This window comes from Lissotriton vulgaris, chromosome 5 (assembly GCF_964263255.1).
Source record: "Lissotriton vulgaris chromosome 5, aLisVul1.2, whole genome shotgun sequence".
Taxonomy (NCBI): domain Eukaryota; kingdom Metazoa; phylum Chordata; class Amphibia; order Caudata; family Salamandridae; genus Lissotriton; species Lissotriton vulgaris.
In genome coordinates, this window is record NC_141693.1 from 816,294,714 (window position 1) to 816,319,539 (window position 24,826).

General features: G+C 42.7%; 1 protein-coding gene across 1 annotated transcript in view; it reads left to right on the forward strand.

Annotated features, from left to right (window-relative positions):
- Nucleotides 1-12,352, forward strand: part of LOC147711629 (beta-microseminoprotein-like) — a 160,580-nt gene extending 148,228 nt beyond the window's left edge. The window contains exon 4 of the mRNA XM_086922299.1: nt 12,099-12,352. Coding sequence (XP_086778425.1) covers nt 12,099-12,231 — 133 coding nt within the window. The 3' untranslated portion in view covers nt 12,232-12,352. The remainder of the gene's footprint in view (nt 1-12,098) is intronic.
- Nucleotides 12,353-24,826: the final 12,474 nt, after the last annotated feature.

Here is a 24,826-nt window from a genome sequence, read left to right on the forward strand (position 1 = left end):
AGAAAAAGAGGGAGTTCTCCAGAATAACTGCTGCCACTTTTAACTTCGCTGCAAAGATGGACAAGCGCCCGATTGCAGGCATTCAAAAAATTTACCAGGCTAAGAGGGTAGCGACTGCCTGCTACGGCAGTGAAAACTGGGGATACACCACTACGGATGTATTACAGTTGGTTGAGAATAATTTCCCTAAACGTCTGCTGGGTGTGCCAAATGGATCATCAAACTTGGTAGTCCATGAGGAACTGGTTGTACCTTTCTTATGTGACACCGTAGCTCTCCGCCCTCTAGTGTTCTGGTTCAAATGCTGGCTGAATAAGGACTTAGCTCTTAGCCAGCAGCTTATAACTGATTGCGTGAGCCTTGACTATATGTCCCAGATTCCATGGATGAAATACGTTAGAGGCTGCTTTGCAGAGTTGGGTCGCCCGAACTCTTTTTAAATTCTTACATAATTGTAAAAAAGGATGTAGATATTGTTAAAAAGCCTTAGCTGCATTAGGAAGGTAGAAAGAGATAAGTTAGAACTGCGAAAACCCAGTGTCCGCAAATTCTTGGCACTATAAACCAACCCATCGACAAAACCTTACCTTTTGGATTCTCTGTCCACATATGAGCGGTTTTTATTGTCCAGGTTTTGTTTGGATCTTTTTCATTTGTTACTTGCCGCTCCAAAAGAATGTAGCAGAGGACAGGTGTTAGCACCCTGTGGCTGCGATGGAGTGTCTCCACAGGATCTGCTACACTTTATGTTACTCTATACATTTTACGAGGTGCAACAGAGAAATTTTTTATAAAGAGGTTGAATTTTTGCCAAGTCCGCCTAGCACTCTTGTACCTGCAATTGTTGAAGCCAGACTGTATTTTTTTTATTGTGGGATATCTGAAATCCATAGTAAGAACAAGGGCTTGCCTGGAATTTTAGTTATTTTTATGGGAGAGGGCACCTCTTGTTTGAAAACCTGGTAAATGTGTTTTTTTTTTATACTGATCCATTTGCTACCTATTTATTGACATGAACTGTAATTTTAATGTACCTAGATTTTAAATGAGATGTGGATGTTTTGTAACTTTTATGGTTTTCTTTTCATAAAACCGAATAAAGTTGTTTTGATTGATTTATTGACTTTGACTTAGTGGAAGACTTTGAGCAGGAAGGGAACTACATGCAGAACCAACCCTGAGATGTCAACTGAGCATGGCCCTGTGAGTTGAAGCAGGAGCTGGACTTCTGTTTTAAACTCAACATCCTCTTATGCTCGATGACATTAACCTTCAGCTCCGTCTGCCTGATTGCCTTCAGCTGCAGATAGGAACACTTATTGCACAATTTGAAGTGGTGAACAGAGCCCAAGCAGTACAGAGAAGTCACGGCTTGACTCCTGTTGTTTTCAGTAGAGACATCATCCCTAGCACAATGCTTATGAGGAATTTGAAATCATTGGATCACCAATAGATTTGGGTGGCAAGCTCCAGATCTACTTTGATGGGCACAGAAAAAAGGAACAGATATTATTGCGGAATGAGGGTACTTATATGCAGCTGCACTCCTTCAATTACAGGGAGGTAGTTCAAGTTCAAGTTCAGTAATTTTTATAGCGCACTACTCACCCAGAGGGTCTCAAGGCGCTTGGGGGAGGGTGGGTGCATTACTTATTGAATAGCCAGGTTTTTAGCTGCTTTCTAAAGGAGAGGTGGTTCTGTGTAAGGCGGAGGTGAGAGGGGAGAGAATTCCAGGTTTTGGCCGCTAAGTAGGAGAAAGATCTACCTCCCATGGTGGATCTATTGATGCGCGGAATTGCGGCGAGGGCTTGATTGGATGAACGAAGTTGGTGGGTGGGTGTGTAGAAGGACAGTCGTTTGTTGAGGCATTCGGGTCCTAGGTCGTAGAGGGCCTTGTGTGCGTGGGTGAGGAGACGAAATGTTACTCTCTTGTTGACGGGAAGCCAGTGGAGATCTTTCAGGTGACCGGAAATGTGGGCTTGATGGGGGATGTCTAGTATGAGTCTGGCTGAGGTGTTTTGGATGCGTTGGAGTTTTTTCTGTAGTTTGGCTGTGGTTCTGGCATAAAGGGTGTTTCCATAATCTAGTCGGCTAGTGACCAGTGCGTGGGTGACTGTTTTTCTTGTTTCGGTGGGGATCCAGCGGAAGATTTTTTTGAGAAGGCGTAGGATGTTGAAGCATGATGATGAAACGGCGTTGACTTGTCTGGTCATCAAGAGGGAGGAGTCTAGGATGAAGCCCAGGTTTCGAGCGTGATCTGTAGGTATGGGTGCTGTGCCCAGAGCCGTTGGCCACCATGAGTCGTCCCATGCAGAGGGGGACGATCCTAAGATGAGGACTTCCGTTTTGTCAGAGTTTAGTTTTAAATGACTTTTCTTCATCCATTCGGCTACTTCTTTCATTCCTTCGTGTAGATTGGTTTTGGCGGTGTTGGGGTCTTTGGTGAGGGAGAGGACTAGCTGGGTGTCGTCCGCGTAGGAAATGATGTTGAGGTCGTGTTGTCGCGCGATGGTTGCGAGGGGACTCATGTACACGTTGAAGAGGGTGGGACTGAGTGATGATCCTTGTGGTACGCCGCAGATGACTTTGGTGGCCTCTGATTTGAATGGGGGGAGGCGGACTCTCTGTGTTCTTCCGGTGAGGAACGAGATGATCCAGTGTAACGCTTTTCCTTGTATTCTGATGTTGCTGAGGCGTTGTATGAGGGTGCTGTGACAGACTGTGTCGAAGGCGGCAGAGAGGTCAAGTAGGATGAGGGCAACTGTTTCTCCGTTGTCCAGTAGCGTTCGGATGTCATCCGTAGCAGCAATGAGGGCGGTTTCAGTGCTGTGTTTGGCTCGAAAGCCAGACTGTGAGGGGTCAAGGGACTTGTTGGATTCAAGGAAGGCAGCGAGCTGGCTATTGACGGCTTTTTCAATGACTTTGGCCGGGAAGGAGAGGAGTGAGATGGGGCGGTAGTTCTTGAGTTCAGTGGGGTCCACTGTGGGTTTCTTCAGAAGGGCGCTGAGTTCGGCATGTTTCCAGCTTTCTGGAAAGGTAGCGGAGTTGAGGGAGCAGTTGATGACATCGCGGAGATGGGGTGCGATGATGGAGTCTGCTTTGTTGAAGATGTGGTGGGGGCATGGGTCGGTTGGCGAGCCTGAATGGATGGAGTTCATTAGGCGGATGGTGTCTTCAGTGGTGATTGGGTTCCAGGCGCTAAGGTTGTTCGAGGGCGGTTTAGGTTCGGAGGTGGGTGGAGTGGACTGTTCTTTGGAAATGTTCTCAAAGCTGTTATGTATGTCAGCGATTTTGTTGTAGAAGAAAGAGGATAATGAATTGCAGAGGTCTTGGGAGGGAGTAATGTCGTTTGAGGTTGCGGTGGGGATGGTAAATTCTTTGACGATGTTGAATAGTTCCTTGCTGTTATGGGCGTTGTTGTCGAGTCGATCCTTGAATGCTGATTTCTTGGTGGATCGTATCAATTGGTGGTGTTTGCGGGTGGCGTCCTTGAAGGTGGTCAGGTTGTTAGTTGTTGGGTTTTTTCTCCAGGTTTTCTCGAGAGTACGACATAACTTTTTGGATTTCTTAAGTTCATCGTTGAACCAGGGGGCCTTTTTGCTACCTTGTTTGATCTGGTGGTTTTTCAAGGGTGCTAATTCATCAGCTTTGTGGGTGATCCATTGTGTGAGTTTGGTGGTAGCTTGGTTTGGGTCCGATGATATGGCGGGGGGGTTTTGGTTAAGCGATGTGAAGAGTTGGTCGGTGGTGATTTTGTTCCAGTTTCTTCGAGGAATAGGTTGTGGTGGGTTGTGGGTCGTGGTCTTTTTGTAGCTGAAGTGAACGCAGCTGTGGTCCGTCCAATGGAGAGCTGTGGTGTGATCGAAGGAGATGTGTTTGCTGGAGGTGAAGATAGGGTCGAGCGTATGTCCGGCTAAGTGGGTGGGGGTGTCAACAAGTTATTTGAGTCCGAGATTGGCCAGGTTGTCCAGAAGGGTGGTGGTGTTGCTGTCGTTATTCTTTTCCAGGTGGAAGTTGAGGTCTCCCAGTAGAATGTAGTTCTCGGAGATGAGGGCATGTGGGCTGATGAAGTCAGTGATGTCTTCATTGAATTGTGTGCGGGTTCCTGGTGGTCTGTAGATGAGGGTGCCTCTAAGTGTGGTCCTGGGGTCGGTGTGGATCTGGAAGTGAAGGTGTTCGGCGGTCGCGAGGTTGTCGTCGGAGCTGGTCGTGATTCGGATGGTGTTCTTATGGACGATGGCGATGCCTCCTCCTGTTTGGTTGGTGCGGTCCTTTCGGATGATCTTGTAGGTGTCCGGGATGGCTATGGCAATGTCGGTTGCTGATGAGGCATTCATCCAGGTTTCTGTAAGGAAGGCGATGTCCGGTGATGTAGTATCGAGAAGGTCCCAGAGTTCACTGGCATGTTTGTGGACCGAGCGGGTGTTCAGCACGATGCACTTCAGGTGGTTAGAGTCGAAGCTGTGTGTGGAAGAGGAGGATTTGGTGTGGGTCCTGATGCAGGTGAACTTGCATGAGTGGCATGAGAATGGTCCGTGGGTGTGTCCAGGAGTAGCTACGCAGCATTGTGGGGTGCAGCCGGGGTTGAGGGCAAGGAGAGTAGCGGTGTCATAAGTTAAGTGAGTGGAGTGGGTTTTGCGAGGGCCAGGGGGTCTGGCGCTGGGCGTAGCCAGGCGCAGACGGGCGTAGACGGGCTTACCTTTGGCGCACCTTCGTGAACGCTGCGCGCGGAAGCATCTGTCATATGTGGATGGAGGAGGGGGAGGGGCGAGGGCGGAGCAGCTGGGAGGCGGGAGCGGGGTCGAGGGCCGGGCTGGGAGGCACAACAAACAAACAACAAGATGGCTGCAAGCCACGAGAGGGAACAGGACGAGATTGGGCACGATCTAACAAGCAATATCGACTGGGCAGCACAATCAGGCAACAATTTGCAAAGCGAGTGGCACAGCAAAATAATAAGGCACAATACAATGTAAATGAGGGTCTGCTCAAGATGCGCTGCGATGATTCTACTCAGTGCGCTCAAGTCTGGTAATAAGCGATGCTATGGCAGTTGAAGGTAAGCGCTACGATACCACGTGTGGGGGGAGCAGGGAGCAGCGAGGGAGCGACCGCTTCAGAGAGCCTCCGGACGGTCACAGCGCTGAAGCTGCGAAGGTAGAGCCTACACTCTCTGTGGGAGGGCAGAGCAGCTGGGAGGCGGTAGCGGGGTTGAGGGCCCGGCTGGGACGCACAACAAACAAACAACAAGATGGCTGCAAGCCACGAGAGGGAACAGGACGAGATTGGGCACGATCTAACAAGCAATATCGACTGGGCAGCACAATCAGGCAACAATTTGCAAAGCAAGTGGCACAGCAAAATAATAAGGCACAATACAATGTAAATGACGGTCTGCTCAAGAAGCGCTGCGATGATTCTACTCAGTGCGCTCAAGTCTGGTAATAAGCGTTGCTATGGCAGTGCAAGGTAAGCGTTACAATACCACGTGTGGGAGGAGCAGGGAGCAGCGAGGGAGCGACCGCTTCAGAAAGCCTCCGGACGGTCAGTGCAGTGCCATATTGTGCCATACCGACTAGTGGGGAGCAGTGCTTGTAAAAATCACTCCTAATCATTAGCCTGACACTGTACTCAGGATATTAAGTTTTCCACTGGCACTTAGGGGTGTGTAAGAAAGAAAAGACCAGTGGGCAAGTGCTATATAAATATCCTGTCGTCGGAAAGCAACTGTTGTCTTTTGCACTAACATCCAGGGTATTTTTTGAGCACGCAAGCCTCCATAGGACCAAGCCTGCCACTAACCCCACTCAACCTTAAGTCTCTATGCAAAATCCGCTATACAAACCACCTCTGGGTGTACCTTATGCACTGAAAATTATTTGAGGTACATTCTAACCCATTCTAATTTTGCTTTCTGTTCCATTGACTAAACATAAGCAAATCAGACTTGACACTGTGCTAGGTGTAGCCTGACCTTTTGCTCTTCGCCGCTGGGAACTGTTCTTTGCTCATAGAGGAATCCTTGCCACATCACAATACCCCGTGGGACCAAGCGCGAGTGAGAGGAGCGCTACCCACATGCAGGACTTCATCTCCCAGGATCCTCCCTCAAGCCCACACCTGCAGCTGGGCTCGAGCACCGCCCCCCCTGCTGGCGCAATAAAACACCTTGCCGAACCCATTTCACGGGTGCCGCAGTGCTAGATGTAGCCTGACCTTTTGCTTTTGCCGCTGGGAACTGTTCTTTGCTCATAGAGGAATCCTTGCCACATCGCAACACCCCGTGGGACCAAGCGCGAGTGAGAGGAGCGCTACCCACACGCAGGACTTCATCTCCCAGGATCCTCCCTCAAGCCCACACCTGCAGCGGGGCTCGAGCACCGCCCCCACTGCTGGCAATACTTATTGGGCTCTTAACTCCGCAGCGCGGGTGCGTCCCGGGAGAAGCCCGGGACAAGGGCGGGACCGTTTGTGAACGTTAGTGCCCGGAAGAGGCCAGGTCGGGCCACCCCCCTTGGGTCTCCGCTCTTTGCTTCTCCGACCCCTGCTTGGTGTCTTGGATTTGAATCTGTAGCATGTGCACTGGTTACTAATTACTACCACTACATATTGACAATACCATAAATCTGTATATATTGTAATTTTCTGCAACTTTAAAACACAGGATAGTATTAACTATCCTGTATTAGCAACAGTAAAGAATGGGAAAGAATAACTGTGCGATACCTGTCCCCGCTTTAAAGCTAAAGCCATTGCAAAACCCTCCACTACCCAGCCTGACAGCTATTGACCGCATGCTTCAGAAAACTATAGGGGTGGTGGCTAACGCTATCGAACACACCGAACGCCGCCTCTCCCTCCCAGCTGGCGCTCTTCCCCCTCTCCCCCGTACCAATATATCAATGCTTACTATTAATTCCCAGGATTCCTTAATGGCACCTTCCTTTGCAGCTCTTCCTGGGGTAAACCATCTTCCAGCAATTCAAGACATTGTCCCTAGCAGGGGCAACATACTTTCTGAGTCCCTGCCAATCCCAAAAAGGTTATCTATGACCCCTACCTCTTTTTTAAATGAGTCCATTCTCGATCCCCTTCTCCATCTAGAGTCTCCCATAGCCAATGAGTCCCCTAATTCACCACTAAGTCCAATCCTGATTTCTGCCTCATCTCAGAGTGTAAACAGCGATAGCTCGAGGGTAATTACAAGAGGGCAGAAGGCCAAGCACCAGTCAAAACACGCTAACATGCAAGGACCTGTGGCTAAAAAAGACCGGCAAACCAAAGAGGTTATTTACACGCATTGATTTACCACCCCAATCACTGCCATATACGGTAGTCTTAGTTGGTGTCCCGGAGCTCCCCCAAGGAAAAGTTGAATCCTATCCCGAATTAAGAAACAAACTGGCTCAGTGGCTGAATAAGAACAGGCCACTCCCTCCTGATTCATCAGGGAAAATACTTTTCGCAAGAAGGATAACATGGCTGGGGCACAGGAGAAAATATCACCCAGGGGATTGCATCATTATCAATTTCGGTGACAGGCGGGTGGTGCAGCACATATGCAATTGGCCTTATCAGTTTGGTGAGTCTAAGATTCTCACAAGGGACCTGAGTTTTTTCTACCCTCAACTTACCCCTCTTCAAACAACTATGAGTCGAAGGGAGTTTGTAAACTGGGAACTGGTAGAGGGAACGGGCATCAGATATAATATCCCAACTTTCAACTATTTTGAGAAACTCTCCTAATTAGAAAGGGTGGACTGACTCCATTGCAAGGGCTCCCTCCAGTTATAATGAACCCCGCACTCTCTTCCCCTAGAAATCTTATTAAATTAGATCATGGTGCCGTAACAAACGAAGAACTCCCCATAACTATCGGTAAGGCGTGCTTCCAAGAAGAAAAAAATAGGAACGGCCCTATACCTTATCCCCAATAATGTCGATCAATCAGTTGAAATAGTATTCTGGAATGTAGCGGGCCTGCGTGGAAAGGTCGTGAACGACATCTGGTTACATTTTGTTCGCAATTTTGGCATTTTATGCCTGCAGGAAACATGGGCGCCATCTGAGATACATATTTAAGGATATAGAACATTCTTCTCTCCAGCACGACCCTCTTCCTCTGGCAGAGCAAAGGGTGGACTGACCATTTTTGTATCTAACATCCTCCACTTCATAAGCATAGTCCCCTTTAAACTGGAGGAAAATTTCCAAATACTTATCTTGCACCAGAGTAACACAAACGCCCTTGTAATTGTGAACTTTTATAATAACCATCCGCCAGATGATCTAATAAAAACCATAAAGGAAATAAACACCTGTCTTCATGACTTAACAAATAAAGCACGAAAGGAGCTGTCAATAATTTGGGGCGGGGATTTCAACCAGACCCTCTGCAGGCAGAGCACTAATACACTCTGTGGTATTGTTGATGAAAATGGTGACCAGGTAGCCCATTTTCCACACACCACAGTCGGGCACTGCTTGAACGACACCTTCTGTGGCTTAGGTCTCGCCCTTGCTAACGATTTGCTGGAACCGCCTATTCCCGTCACACCTACCTTTAATGGTAGAGGCAGGCCTAGCACAATTGACTTTATTTTTATCTCACTGTTAGCGGGAAAGGATCTACTTAACTATAAAACCCATGATACTACCATTAGTGACCATTATCCAATTAGTGTCACCCTAAAACGTATTAAGAATTGTATGAGTTTTAAAATGAAGACGACCCTAACCCAAAACAAACTCACACTAGACAGATTGAACGGTTATTCGCGAAGGTGGGAAAAGGTGGACCCCCTAGCTATTACCACAAAACTGGTTTCAAATCTAAGAGCAGTTCTTGATAAGTGCCTTGACCCAGCCACCACTATTGAGGGAATCATGGCTAATTTTTTGACATTGATAACAGCAATTGGGGACATCTTATTTGTTAAGATAAAAACTGGCAAAACCAGAAAAAAGGTTTGGTTTGATAACTCTTGCACCAAAGCCTACCAGAGTCTTAAATTAGCCCTAAATAAAAAGGACAGAATTCCTAAAGAAATCGCAGCACTCAGGAAAACCTATAAACAAGCCCTAAAACTTAGGAAGAACACTCTGAAAAAAGTTCTGTAAACCCAATTACATAGATCATGTTCCCTGAGGGACAGTGCCGCTTTCTGGAAGGTTGTGAAGTCCCCCTTTTTAACAACTGCAACGGCCAATCCCAGTATTGATGTTGTAATCGAGGAACAGTCGTGGGTTGAACATTTTGAGCGGATATTCAGCCTTCCCCCTCCTGCAACTCAACTGACCTTACCTGGGCTAAATTCAAGATTTTTTCCGTTGCCTATCCATAAAACACACGAGGAGGTGGAGCTAGCTCTAACGGCCAGTAAAAGCGGTAAAGCACCAGGCCCCGACGGGGTTCCAATAGATTTCTTTAAATCTAATATGGAACTCTGGTCGCCAATTTTAACTAGGGTCCTCCAGGCATCATGTGCCGTGGGTCTTATTGACTCGTGGTCTCAATCAATCCTCGTCTCATCTCCCTGTTAGACTCCCTGGGGAAAGTGGCCAGCCGTGTTTTTCTAGAGCGCCTCCAGCAGTGGGCCACAGATAATAAAGTTCTGTCTGACCTACAATTTGTATTTCGAGAGGGCTTGGGAACAAAAGAGCAAGCCCTTAACCTATCCCTATTGATAGGTAAATACGTAAATGAGAAAGAGGGGGCTCTCTATATGGCATATATTGACCTGTCAGCAGCATTTGACTGTGTCAACCATAACAAGCTGTGGACCATCCTAGCCGAGATGGGAATATAGACGCCCCTCCTAATATTTTTGCGCGAATTATACTCAGGTGCCACAGCAAGAGTTAGATACGGTGTCGGGGGGAGCTAAGACAAAGTCGTTCAGAGTAGATCGTGGGGTAAGGCAGGGTTGCATCCTGGCCCCGTTCTTATTTAACCAACGGCTTGGAAAAAGCCATGGTTACGGGGAGCCAGGACCTCCCCACTATAAACAAGCGCCCAATTCCGATCTTGCTCTATGCGGACAACGCTGTAATTATAGCCCGTACCCCCATGGAGTTACAGCGTGCCCTCGTAAAATACCATACTTTCATGGCTAACCTGGATCTTCATGTTATCATCAAAAAGACGTTTGTCATGTCTGCAGGGCCGAGGACAAAGAATATTAAGCAAATGTATATTGAAAATCAAAAATTAGAGAGCACTACTGCGTACCCTTACCTAGGTATCGTACTTGATCATAAATCCTCCTGGAAGTTTGCTATCGAGTCCAGGAAACTCACCTTTAAGAGGACAACAGCAGCGCTGGTTAATTTTGCTATTAAATTAGGCAGGCGACCCACGCTAGAACTTCTTGAAATCTACAGGGCAAAATGCATTTCAAGTATAATATATGGGGCGGGCGTGTGGGGTTTTGCAAGGTCGAGGAGGTGCAAACGGTAGAAAATAGTTTCTTAAGATTTCTCCTGGCTCTCCCGCAGGGCACGTCGACCTATGCATGTCACTTGGAAGTGGGTATGTCCTACATAACAGACCTGATAAGGATTGAACCCCTCCTTTTGTGGCAACGCATATGGTCGTCCAGTGAAACTGTTCTCTGCCGAGGATTCATAGAGGACTGTCTCTCCCTTGACAAGTTACATAAAATTGCCTGGATTGCCAACATTAGGAAATTTCTTACCAACCTGGGTATGTCTCAGTATTACTCTTCCCCCACTCTGATTGCGGCAATCCCAAGGAAGTAACTTAAATTAGCCTGTCTGGCTCACCTAGAACCCCTATGACTGTCCAGTGAGGTCTCTAAAGTTACTGTGCAACACTCACTACAAATTCAAAGGTCAGTGACAGCCCAGCCATATCTATCTTTTAACCTTTCGGGTTATGAAAGATTATTGCTAACCAGGCTTAGATTAAACATTTTTGCACCATCTGGTCACTTTCCCTAAAACGAACACCTGGGAAAAATCCCTTCACCCCTGCCCTTGCGATGACACCTCTCCCCAATCAACGATCCATACAATAATGTTTTGTAAATTTTACCAGGATCCAAGGAAACAATGGCTTATTCCCACCCTAAAAGCCATGGGTTTACGTAGGTGTCGCCCTGCATTTCTCGCCCTCCAATTTTTAGATGCTGAACTTTTTGCCAAACCTATAGCAAATTTCTTAAAACTGGCTATAAAGCATAGGCAGAACTTGTAATAAAAAATGGGTTGCACCTCTCCTGCCTATACTGCTGGTTCAACTGTTAATGCCCCTAACCCCCGGCGTCTTTGCACCAATCTTGATATATAGAATTTTTATACACTCTGTTTTAATCTGTCGGTTGTTTAAGCTTATTGTATTGATTATACGTATAGCTATACTTCATTTTTCACCACACCTGTCGTAACTCTCAGGTGGGGAGCTAAAATTGTTTTTTATTGGAGGGACGGAAAATTGAGAAAACCAAAAGCTGCAAAGTTAATTTAACTTTGTCATTATTATGATATTTTATGATTTTGGTTAGATCTGTTTTAACTGTAACGTTTTTTTATCTATTTGTAAATATATTGTGCTTTTATGGATGTTTCTCTTTACAACCGAATAAAGCTCGATTTGATTTGATTTGATTTGATTTGACTTGACACTGGCCTTGACTGAAGAGGGATCCGCCAACCAAGCTGGCAGGAAGCATTTCACCCCATCCCTCTTTACTTGGCGTTGACTATGAGGGTTAAAAGCATATCCAACCGTACCAAGATCTAAGATCTAAGCAGCATTGGCAAAGCCAGTAGGTCTCACTTATTATAGAGGTATTGCCTTTCCAATGTCATTAAGCTATGTTGCAGAACAGTGTGGCTACTGCACAGCATGGCTAAAAGTAAAATAAATAGCACTACAAGCATTTTTATTTTTACCTTTCGAAGCCATAGTGCTTTTTTTTGCAACTTTTATAGCACTTCCTTAATAATATTTAGCTGTGTGCGGGTTTGTACATGCAAACCAGAATGGCTTGGTAACTGATGGCACTCAAGACGCATGATGAAGATGTATTTTTTCACCATATGATGGTCCACTCATATTTCTTCTTTTATTGTAGATATGTCACACCTGTGGAATACGATAAAAAGAACTGTAGGACTTTTATGGACTACAAGGCATGTGAAACCAGAGTTGTCAGAAAAAATGACCCTACTGTTGAGTGCGAAGTCTTGGCTGCAATCGGCAGATAAAATATACAGCCTTCAAAAATAATAAAAAATAATAATGTTGACTGTTTAAAATGAATAATTGTTATTCTATTCTTTTCCAATAATGTCTACACATTTGTAAAATAAAATATAGCTGCACCTCTTTGTTGTTCTCTTTCATTAGTACTCCATTAAACTCTTTTTGCAGGAACTGATTATGATATCGTAGCACTGAGGTGCCAGATTAGGAAGATAGCCGTGAGTGAGGGCTCAAGAGTTGTTTTCTCTCCAATGGATATAGTTTAATCTGCGTACCGGATAGAGATTTTTGCACAACATGTTAATGTCAATAAAATAGTTTCCCTCCTATGAGTGAGTATTTGTTATGGCACAACGTTGTTGAGTTGATTGGGCACAAACCTACTGTAAGGTTTGTGTGTAAGTACTCACAGGTATTTTATAACAACTTAGGTTTACCAATACTTGAGAAATAAACAATATCCAAGTAAAGTCAAATCAACAATACAGATAAGGTAATATATACAATATAACATGTTTAACTTCTTCACAAAGATCTGTAATCACAATATGCTGCATGTTTACAGTTTGTGTTTTTAAAAATTATTGCATGTATTGTGCTGCACAAGTACAGCAGTACATTTATTTATTTAAGGGAGTTTGTGTTTGCACTATACGTCACTAGGGCCACTTCAGAGCACTGCACCATAAGAGTAAAACACACACACAGGGTAAGGAGCAAAGTACATGAGAGTTAGAGCACAACCAGTATCTACGAAGAACTTAGATCTGGCGTTCTTTCATTTTTCATTCCCTGCCATGTAGCCATTGGTCTTATTTGGAAGCCTGATGAAAAGTTTGGTTATAAGGAGTGCATGAAAAGGAGGTGACCAGCATCGTTTGGAAATGGGGATAAATGATGTTAGATCATTTCGGGCTCTGAACCCTCAAGGATCTTCTACCAGTTGTCTAGAAAGGAGGTTGTTTTATCAGGTGGGCCATTAAAAAACAGGTTCTGGCTGGAACGTACCGGCTTGCCAGGGAGGTAAGTAGTGCATGATTACTTACTGGTAATTTTCTTTACTTTTAGTCATACTCATCCTTGACCCAGTCCTTACCTATCAGGCAGGTTCATTTGCCCAATCCCAGGACAGGATATAAAACAGGAAATACTATCTAACTCCACCCACCCTCAGCAAGGTACTACAAGAGAGTAGACCTTCACCGGCACTCCCTGTAATACCACGCCTCGTTTCGATGGCCAATATACCAGGGATGGCGAGCAGGAGGTAACAAATGACTGGGAAAAGAATGAGTAAGATTAAGAGTAAGGTAGATTACTGGTAAGTAATCAGGGCATTACCTCTACCTCCCACTTCTCCGACCCAGCCCATACCTATGAGGTATACCAAAACTGAGCATCAGCCTTTGATGAGATAATTCTCAGGAGACCAAGAAATAAAGCAATACTAAGAGATTTATTGCCAAAATCTCTTGAACATGTGTACAACTATTAAAGGTGTGTAAATGCCCAAGTTCTGACTCTACAAATCTCCTCTAATGTCACACTTTTAAATTCCACCTAAGAGGTAGCCTCACCTTTTGTGGAGTGAACTTGCAGGCCAGAAGATCCTGGAAGATTAGAGCAGGCATAAGCCAAGGAAATAGTCTCTTTGATCCAGAGGCTTAGCGTGATCTTGGGTGTTTTCTTCTCTTTCCCTGTGATGTCAAAAGTGACAATCAGAGAACTGGATGATCTGTATTCCTTGGATCTGTCAAGATAAATTGAGAGAGCTTGTTTAACGTCCATCAAATGCAACTACATTCCTCTTCAGAAGAAAGATCAGGAAAGAAAGTAGGAAGAATAAGCTCTTGTGAAAAATGGAACTTTGACAGAACTATAGGGAGAAAAGAAGGGTATGTTTGAAGCACTGCTGACTCATCCAGAAAAGTGATAAAAAGAGGATGACACAGGAGAGCATGACCTTCCCCCAAACGATGTGCAGAAGTGATGGCCACGAAGAAAAAGACCTTAAAGGAAAGAAATTTGAGATCCACTGTGGTCAAAGACTCAAAGGGGGCACTCTGCAATGCCTTTAACACCAAGGGAAGATCCCAATATTGGAGCGTAGACTTGAGCAAAGGTTTAGTAATAATAAAGTTTTTAAACAATGTAGACACCAAGGAAATCTCAACATTGACTACGCCACCTTTCACATATAATGCCTTAATTGCATACCATTATGATTTGAAAGTAAAAAGAGAAATATTTTTGTAAAAAAACATCTTAGAGAAGTTGCAAGATAGAAGATACTGAACATTCCACTGAAGAAAATCCCTGTTCAGAACACTACGAATCAAAGACTTTCGAGTGCTTAGTATAGGCAGCAAGAGTAGATGATCTCCTAGTTTTTGTACTACATCAAATATATGGGGAGGTAAAACTTGTTCTTCCAAACTCTTCCTTTCAACCTCCAGAATGAGAAAGACAAAGAAGTTGCAACTGAGTGCAACACCTCAATGGTGTAAGAGAATGAGGGAGGGTCCACATGCAAAACCTCAATGGTGCAAGAGAATGAGGGAGGGTCCATGTGCTTTAGGAGCGGAATACAACTCTTTGTGGGCCAGTTAGTGCACAACCACAATTACTTCAGCATTCCCCTGCTGAATCTAGCATAATAGTCTCTGAATCACACGCATATTTATTTATTTATTTATTTAGTAGTTTGTAGAGCGCACAGCTACCTCCGACGGAGGTGTCCCGGCGCTGAAGACAGTATCTCAAAAGGTTCAGAGAGATGCAGGAGGGAGAGGGTAGATTAGATGAGGGAAAAGAGCCAGGTCTTGAGTTTTTTTCGGAATAGAGGCTCTGAAGTCAGGAATCTTAGTTCTAAGGGAAGGAGGTTCCAGAGTCTGGAGGTGGCCACTGCAAAGACCCTTCCTCCCGTTCGTGCAAGGCAAAAACGGGGGCAGATCATAAGGCGGAGATGGTTAGATCTGAGGTTTCGGGGTGCTTGTGAGAGCTTCATTCTTCGTCGCAGGTAGGTAGGGCCTCGATCATTAAGAGCTCTAAAATCCAGGGTTAAGGCTTTAAATTGAATGCGTAATCTCACTGGGAGCCAATGAAGTTTGATCAAATGTGGTGAGATGGAGTGACGATAGGGGATGTTGCAAATAAACCTGGCAGCTGCGTTCTGGACTGTCTGTAGTTGATTTATGAGATACACCGGGGCTCCGACATATAGACTATTTGCGTAGTCCAAATGAGCGGTGATGAGGGCATGGACTACTGTCTTGTGTGAGTCTAGTGGCAGATAAGGGATGATTTTTTTTTTTCATACGGAGCTTTCTGAAGCAGGATGTGGTGACTTTGTTAATTTGAGTCTTGCAGGAGAGGGCAGTATCAAATTGGAAGCCTAAGTTACGGGCAGCTTGGACTGGTACCGGAGGAGGATTAAGTTCAGTCGGCCACCAAAGAATGGGAGAAGTGGGAGATTTCTGATTAAAAAATAGGACTTCCGTCTTATCTGTATTAAGTTTTAAATTGTTAGAGGACATCCAGGTGGCGATATTCATCATGCAGTGGCGAAAGTTGTGGAATGAATTTTCGCAGTAGCTGGGTGTCGTCAGCGTAAAAAATTACTCTGACGCCCCAGGATTCTACCACTTTTGCCAGTGGTTTTAGATACACATTGAATAGGAGCGGACTGAGGGCAGAACCTTGTGGAACTCCCCAAATCAATGGTTTCTTGGTAGAAAGGAAGGAGCCCAGCATCACCTGTTGAAATCTCTCAGTAAGGAAAGATTTAACCCAGGCGAGGGGAATTCCGCTGACAGCTACCTCTTGCAAGCGAGTAAGTAGTATGTCATGGGAGATGGTGTCAAATGCTGCGGATAGGTTGAGGAGGACCATCATGGCCTCCTCTCCCCTATCCGTGCACTCCCGAATCGACTCAGACACCTCAAGAAGAGCTGACTCGGTACTGAAGTCCGGTCTGAATCCTGATTGAGAGTCATGGAACAGCGAGTTTGACTCAAGATAGTTGGACAGCTGCTCTTGTACCGCTTTCTCGAGCACTTTGGCAGGCTTGGGTAGGAGTGAGATTGGTCGCTTATTGCTCAGGCAGGTTGGATCGATGCCTGCTTTTTTTTTAATTGAAATTAGCTTTGCGTGTTTCCAAGCGGAAGGGACAACACCTGAGTATAAGGAGGAGTTCCAGATTTCAAGTAGGGGGTTAATAACTAAAGGGGCAATTTCGTTCATGATTAAGGCCGGGGCTGGGTCCAATGGTGAGCCTGATTTACATTTCAAGAATAGGTTCAGGGCATGCTCCTTGGTGAGTGGTTTAAAAGCAGTGAATGCATTCGTGCAGATGGTGGTAGGGACTTCAGTAATCTCTGTACCGTTCTGAAGAATAGTTGCCGCAATGTCGGCAATTTTTTTAGCAAAAAAATCTGATAAATCTTCACTAAGTGCTTGGGAAGGGGAAACTGGGGCGGACAGAGCAGTGGGATTAGTAAAATCTTTAACAATGTTAAAGAGGGCTTTGGTAGAGTTTTTTGCATTGGCAATAGTTTCTGCAAAATAGACACTCATAGAGTTGCGTTTGAGTTTGTGAAACTCAAACGCAAGGAGGAAAGGCAAAAAGGAGTCTCCAAGGCAATTCTAGGGTCAAGACATCTACATCCCAACCTCCCCGTGTTGGAAACCTGGATCAAAACCTTGGAAGAAGAGCACTGTATTGGAGGCAAAGATGTCCAGAAAGGGTGAGCTGAACCTCCCGTAAATGGTCTTGAATATTGACTTGTCTGTCTCAAGTCCTGAGATGTGGGAAATATCTGAATCAGCTGTCTGCTACCACATTATCCAGACTCTTGATGTGCACAACTGACACATATAGGACACAAGTTTCTGCTCTCAGACCCGGGTATTCAGAGAGGTTGAACAGGAAGGTCAAAGAGCTGTGAAAGAAAGGAAGTGAAAAAGGTCACAGGGTCATCTCCCTCGATACCTTCAGGAAGACCATACAGAAGCAGATTATTGCGCCTGTTTCTGTTCTCCAAATCCTCAGCAGCTTTTTTCAAGAGGGTCACCTTCTTCACCAGAGATGACATTTTTGTAGAAGAATCCTGAAGGTCGCTGACTTGCTGTTCCACCGTAGAAAGCATGAAATCATTTGTAAACCATTTAGTGTTTAATACCTGTAGGCGTGTATTTGTTTCTCTATAAATGGGCGTAAAGAACATATTTCCTCTAGAACAGTGTCTAAGGACACAGGCGAAGCAGGCTTCGGTAGAGAAGGTGGATCTTGTTTGAGTCTTTTATTAGTAGACAAAGGCAAGTTTAATTTTGAAAGCACAATGGAAGAAGAAGCTTCCCTGGAAGACTTAGTGTGAGCCATACTGACAGAGATGTGTAAGTTATCCATAGGAGGTACCACAGAAGCTGAGTGCATCACAGGCAGACCAGTAGTTGCCTTTTTGGTAGAGTGCAACAGATGTTTGGATCTGCCCATGAAATAAGAAGTTACAGTCAATCCAGCGTGAGAGATAGATAAATAAACGTGTTCTCTCTTTAAGAAAGATTTAAAGAAAAAACCTGTGGCCAGACCTATGGCCAGAAAATGCCCCTTAGAAACAGCTGGAGCAAGATGTTGTGGATTAAATATGAAAGACCCAAAGGCAAATGTGTAGGAACAGTACCTTATGCATGAGCAGAGCTGAAAGGAAAAAATCCAGTCAGGAGAAGAGGCAAAATGGTGGCCGGAAAGCAGGAAAAGGTGTCACACGATGTCTCATCTCACCAGCATTAGGGAAAGTGGACCTGAGCACAGCCTCATAATCAGGGGAGGTTCTGCTTAAGAGAACTCCCCATTTAACCCAGAGGCCAGCACTGGAACCACCAAAAAACCCTGGAGACCTCCCAACGTAGCTCCGAGCTCAGGCGGCCATCTTGAATGGAGCTGCGCCCGCCTCCCAATAAGGAGGCTTCTTTGCTCATAAAAAGATCCTTCAGGAGACTCTGGAGATGTACTATCCTCCCCATGGGGAGAAACATATTGCCCAATTGAATTTTGAATTGTGCTCCAAAGAATTGAGGATTCCTGGAAGGAAGAAGATGGCACTTTGGCAAGCTCAACAGGAACCCATGAAGGTTTAGAGTAGCACTGGGCAAGGAGATATGTTGCTTTAGAATTGAGCTTGATGGGGCTTGAACCAGTCAGTATTCGGGTATGGAAATATCGACACCTCTCTGAGATGATGGTGGGCTACCAGCGGTGCCACCTTCTTTGTGAATACTCTCGGAGAGGAACCGAGCCCAAAAGGGAGTACTCTTTACTGCCAATGTTAGCCCCAAGCACAAACCGTAGAAACTTCTGATATGACTTGCACATTAGAACATACAGATATGAGTCCATTAAGTCTAGATAGGCCAGACAGGTATTAAGTTCTATCAGGGGAATGATCCTCTGCAGTCTCTCAATCTTGAATGGTGTCTTTTCCACAAACTTGTTCAGGTATGTCATATCTATGACAATCAGAAAACCCCCTTGAACCTTGGGCACCAGAAACATAAAAAGATAAAAACAGTGATCTAAAAATGGCCGTGAATAAAAACAGTCATCCCCTGCATAATCTATAGAATTTCTACAAGTGCTTCCGATAATTACCAACAGCCAGCAAAAACCAAGACAATACAGCATATATATACAAGTTCGGAAGCATTTGCAGGTACATAAAGGCTAGTCGATATTGTGCAAAACCTAGCTGCAGTAACAAAGGTTTAAAAAAATGTTTTCCCAGACAGAATAGTATTTAGAAAAATGAAGAGTGTGCATGGTACTCTGCACAGAAATATCATCACATGGGCACTTCACCAGGTCAGGCAACCAGTTTTTAATGGTGGGGAAGCTGGTCAGGTGATGAAAAGTATCCAGCTGAAACCGGGTCAAACCTATGATGCGGGTTGTACACAATAGCTAAATAATGGTGCACAGACATAATATCGACTCCAAAATATCGTTAGGACATAATATCGAGTAGTAAATATAGACTGGACAAAATATCGACAGGACAGAATATAGATAACCAAAATATTGTTTTTAAGGTAAGTGATTTAATATTGACTGTTAAAAATATAGAAAGTTAAAATATCGAAGTATATAATATAGATAGTTTTAAATATCGATTTTTTAATAATATCTAATTTTTTATAGTGTATTTTTATGTTATAATATGTGTGAAAAGTGTGTATTTATGTTATAATTAATTTTAATTAATGAATTTTGTTTTTATAATTATTGCGTAATTTAATTCTGTAGCGGGTTGTGGGTTTATGGGGAATAGGGTGGGAAGTAATTTAATTATAATTAATTAAATATGTAAATGTATTTATTGATAGTAATTTGTAATTAGTTTTTAATTAATTTATATTTGTTAATTAATTAAATTTTAATTGGTAAATTTTAATTAATTGATTAATTGGTAATTATGTAAATTTTACTAATTTATTATCTGTAGCAGGTTGTGGGGTTATAGGGAATAGGGTGGGAAGTAATTTATTAATAATTAATTAAATAATTAAATTTATTTCAATTTATTTAATTGGAAATAATTGTTAAATAATTTTTAATTATTAAATAATTAATTGTACATTTTTAATTAATTTGTATTAATAGGTGATCAATTTAAATAATTATTGTTAATTAGTAATTGTAATATATTAATTTTTATAATATATAAACATTTTTTTTAATTAATTAATAATAGATATTCATTTTTAAATTATTAAATAATATATGAAGTATTTACTTTTCCTAATGTTGTATTCTCTGGAGTGGGAATAGTAATTTTAACCCTTATGCTATCCAACGTTTTCCCTACTGTTGCACCCACCGGAGTGGGAATAGTAAATTTAACCCCTACGCTATCCAACGCTTTCCCTACTGTTGCACCCACTGGAGTCAGAATAGTAATTTTAACCCCTACGCTATCCAACGCTTTCCCTACTGTTACACTCTTTGGAGTGGGAATAGTAATTTTAACCCCTACGCTATCCAACGCTTTCCCTACTGTTGCACTCTTTGGAGTGGGAATAGTAATTTTAACCCCTAAACTAGCCAACGCTTTCCCTACTGTTGCACTCTTAGGAGTGGGAATAGTAATTTTAACCCCTACGCTATCCAACGCTTTCCCTACTGTTGCACTCTTTGGAGTGGGAATAGTAATTTTAACCCCTACGCTATCCAACGATTTCCCTACTGTTGCACCCACTGGAGTGGGAATAGTAATTTTAACCCCTACGCTATCCAACGCTTTCCCTACTGTTGCACTCTTTGGAGTGGAAATAGTAATTTTAACCCCTACGCTATCCAACGCTTTCCCTACTGTTGCACCCACTGGAGTGGGAATAGTAATTTTAACCCCTACGCTATCCAACGCTTTCCCTACTGTTGCACCCAACTGGAGTGGAAATAGTAATTTTAACCCCTACGCTATCCAAAGCTTTCCCTACTGTTGCACTCTTTGGAGTGGGAATAGTAATTTTAACCCCTACGCTATCCAACACTTTCCCTACTGTTGCACCCACTGGAGTGGGAATAGTAATTGTTACCCCTACCCTATCCAATGCTTTCCCTACTGTTGCACTCTTTGGAGTGGGAATAGTAATTTTTACCCTTACGCTATCCAACGCTTTCCCTACTGTTGCACCCACTGGAGTGGGAATAGTAATTTTTACCCCTACGCTATCCAACGCTTTCCCTACTGTTGCACCCACTGGAGTGGGAATAGTAAATTTTACCTCTACGCTATCCAACGTTTTCCCTACTGTTGCATCCACTGGAGTGGGAATAGTAATTTTAACCCCTATGCTATCCAAGACTTTCCCTACGCTTGCACTCTTTGGAGTGGGAATAGTAGTTTTTACACTTTTTTTATTGTACGTTAATAATATTGGATATTATTTAATGATATTTTGTTACTATATATATATGTTTTAACAAATATGGAAAAAAAATGTTTTAACTTTCATTAATTATTTAATTATTATAAGTTAATTTAAGTATTTTTAAGTATATTTTAGTAGTTAATTTTTAATATTAATTTAATTTAACATTGTTTTTAGTAAAGTCGATATTTTTTAAAACTATATTTTAGTAAACGATATTTTTAACTCGATATTTTTGTACTTACCTGTTTGTAGATAGAAACTCGATATTTTGACTGTCGATACTTTGTCAACGATATTCTTGATGGTCGATATTCTGTCCCTCGATATTATTTCAGTGATCCCTAAATAATGTGGCATATGGTAACTAGTCAGAATCAGCTGACTTTTTGTATTGATGAAGCTGGAAACGTTGAGGTATTTCAGGTTGGTTTATTGAAGATAAGTAGTTAAGTCCAGAAGTAATAATGTACAAGCCCCACCAGGAGCAGCCAGCAGGCAGCTCAGCCCCAATCAACTGTGACTTTCTTGAAACACCCAGCATTCCACTGAGCATCATAACACTGTAACATTCTAGAGGCATTGCATTTGATGAATGAGGAGAAGAACAAGTATTGACAGAGGTATGGACAGAGTTGTAAAATACTACATATCTCCCTTTCTTCCCTAACCTAACAACGGAATAAAACAGAAGAGAAGTAAAACACTGGAACAACAGGAACTGGTAAATAGAGAAAAACTGCAGGGAAAGAACAGGTAGAGAGAACGAGTGGGAGGAGACCACTGAAAGGTACGAACACATAAATAAGTACACATCCTTCTTTCTCCATAAAACAACGAGAAAGAAAATGGGAAGAGAAACCCAAAAACTGCTCCAGACACACCCACTGACGGGAAAGGTAAGAAAGAAGACAAGCATAGAGTAAGTAGAAATAGCTAACAAAGAAGCATAGGAAAGAACACCAAAAGATCTACTACCCTAGAACAGTAATAAAATATAATGTAGATAACTTTAGTAATAAAATATAATGTAGATAACTTTAGAATCGAGAAATACGATATAACAAGTCACATATATAGGAATAGAAAGGGATAAAACCCATACAGAGATGACCCCATAAAGGGTCACACATTGAAAAATTATTTTGAACTATCGAGTAATTGAACTGTTGAAGGTGACTATTTGAAACCGTGAGTACTGTGGTATGTACAACATAATGTAATCCTATCTAGCGAATTCTACCGGAATGCATGCAAATTGAGAAGTGCAATCCCGAACAGGGAATACTGCATTGAAAAAATAGAGTAACTAAACACATGCATGTACATTGATATAATAGAGCAAACTAATCAGGGTGCATAAATGTACCCCATTGAGCTAAATAGAATTGACTTGACCTATAATCGTGCACATTACATAAACAGTAACACTAGACCCTTTGTAACAAAATATAATGTAGACAAATTTGGAATAGCATCACAAAGTAACAGGTCACATATTGAGCAATAGAAAAGGATAAAACTCATATAGAGACGACGTCGTAAATGGTCACACATCGAAACATTGAGGAGAATAACCCCACAACCTAGTGAAGGTTATATTGAAGAAACATTGAAAAATTGAGAGGGATGAGCCCCTATATCGACAACCTCAAAAGGTCAAACATTGAAAAAAACATTGAAAAATTGAGTAATTGATAAGTGAATCGAGGTACGCATTCCCTACTAAGAAATACTGCATGCATGCATGTACATGGATATAATTGAGTAAATGAAATACTGCACGCATGCATCTACATTGATATAATTGAGTAATTGAACACATGCAAGTACATTGATAATTGCACAATTGAAATATTGGTAGCATGTAACTAGGGTCAAATATATACACCCCATTAAACAAAATAGAAAGACAAAATAACATTTGAAATTGAGCACAATGAGCTAAAAGAAAGAGAACTCAGCATAGCTTGGTCTTTGACATAGTGCTAGAAACGTGATAAACAGCATGCTCAGTAAAAACATGACCTCGACATAGTGTCAGAAACACAAGAAAAACTTCCTTTTGAAAGGCAGGTGAAGAGAAGTTGTGCTCAGCCAGAAGATTGCGGCACGTACAGAAAACGCACGCCGAGAGGCTCCCGGCATGCTCTTACTGTAAAGAGCCAAGCGACAAGGTTGAAGACAGGATGAACGTCATGGAAGACTCTTGAATGACTGCGCGCGATACCATAAGCGAGGTAAAGTGCGTAAGCCGTTTGGATTGATAACCAAGCACAACTGTAGACTTGTTCAGGTGTCATAGTAGGGAAAGAAAAACACAAATAACGAATAAAACTGCACTTTGCTCACCAAGTCGATCAGTTCTCATGCAGCAGGCAGGGCGACTCGGTAATAATAGTGCAATCAAGCTCCTTAACTTTGAAAGTAACAGTATTTGAATGTGAACAGGCACACATAAAGTGTACATAGGTGTAGACCTGGCAAAGACTAGAACTTGAATGCATTGTTAAAACCAATACAATAATGTGAACGACAATACACAGAAAGAATAAACAATTGAGACATTGATAAGAACCCACTCAATATACTTAAGCAAAAGATTTGAAACTATTCGAAAATAGATTTGACCATTCAAAACAGTGAGTAGTGTATTTAGCCATTGTAAACTCAACTAAAGAATATTAGTAGAATGGGCGTAAATTGAGGTGTGCAATCCCAGCTAGGGAATACAACACGCACGCATGCACATTGAAATGATTGAGACAATCGAGTAATAGAACTGTTGAAAGTGTTTATGATCCCAAATTGGGAATAGAGTAGACATGCATGAACCATGAGATTGTTGAGTAATTGCACACATGCATGTAAATTAGGATGAATGAGAAGTTGACTTATTGAAAGTGTTTAAGCGAATGCATGTAAATAGAAATGGGCAATCCAGCAAGGAAAACTGCAGGCAACCATAAACATAGAGACAAAGGAACAATAGAATTGAGTTGAATGGAAATAACACAATGTAGAATCCTGTGAAGGAAAACATTAAAAAAACATAAACATTTGCATTGTCCAAAATGTCCAACTAAACTCAGTAGAGGTTTAAATGCCATAAACAAACTGGCTCTGTCAATGGAAATGTTGCAGTGCGCACCCCTATAAAAATTGAAAAATTCGAGTAGTTGGAAATTGCAATACCTCTTGAGAATAATGCACATGTTGAAATTGAGTAATGTTGCACAAATTGAAAATTTCTAAAAATTGAGTAATTGAAGAACTGAGAGTGTAATTAAGGTGCAAATTTACACATGATAGAGATAGATCGAAATTACACACATACAATCTCACAAAGGAATAACAATTGAGAAAACAATAACAAAAAGATACATAACAGTCCTAAGCAAAATGTAGTTAAATGCATACAGTGAAATGGGCATAGATAGAATTTGTAATAAAATTTGAACTAACACCAAGGGTGAGGAAATCGACAGTGCATTGAGGACCCTTACGAAAGTGAACTGAGTGAAAACACTAGAGCAAAATGTGCTGCAGAAATATCAATCCCTCTCCATGGGTAATACAGATAAATTCTAAAATTGAACAGTTGAACACTTGAGGAGTTGTCTTCAAAGAACGCTAGAAAAGACGTGGAGTAAATAGAGCAAGAGTACC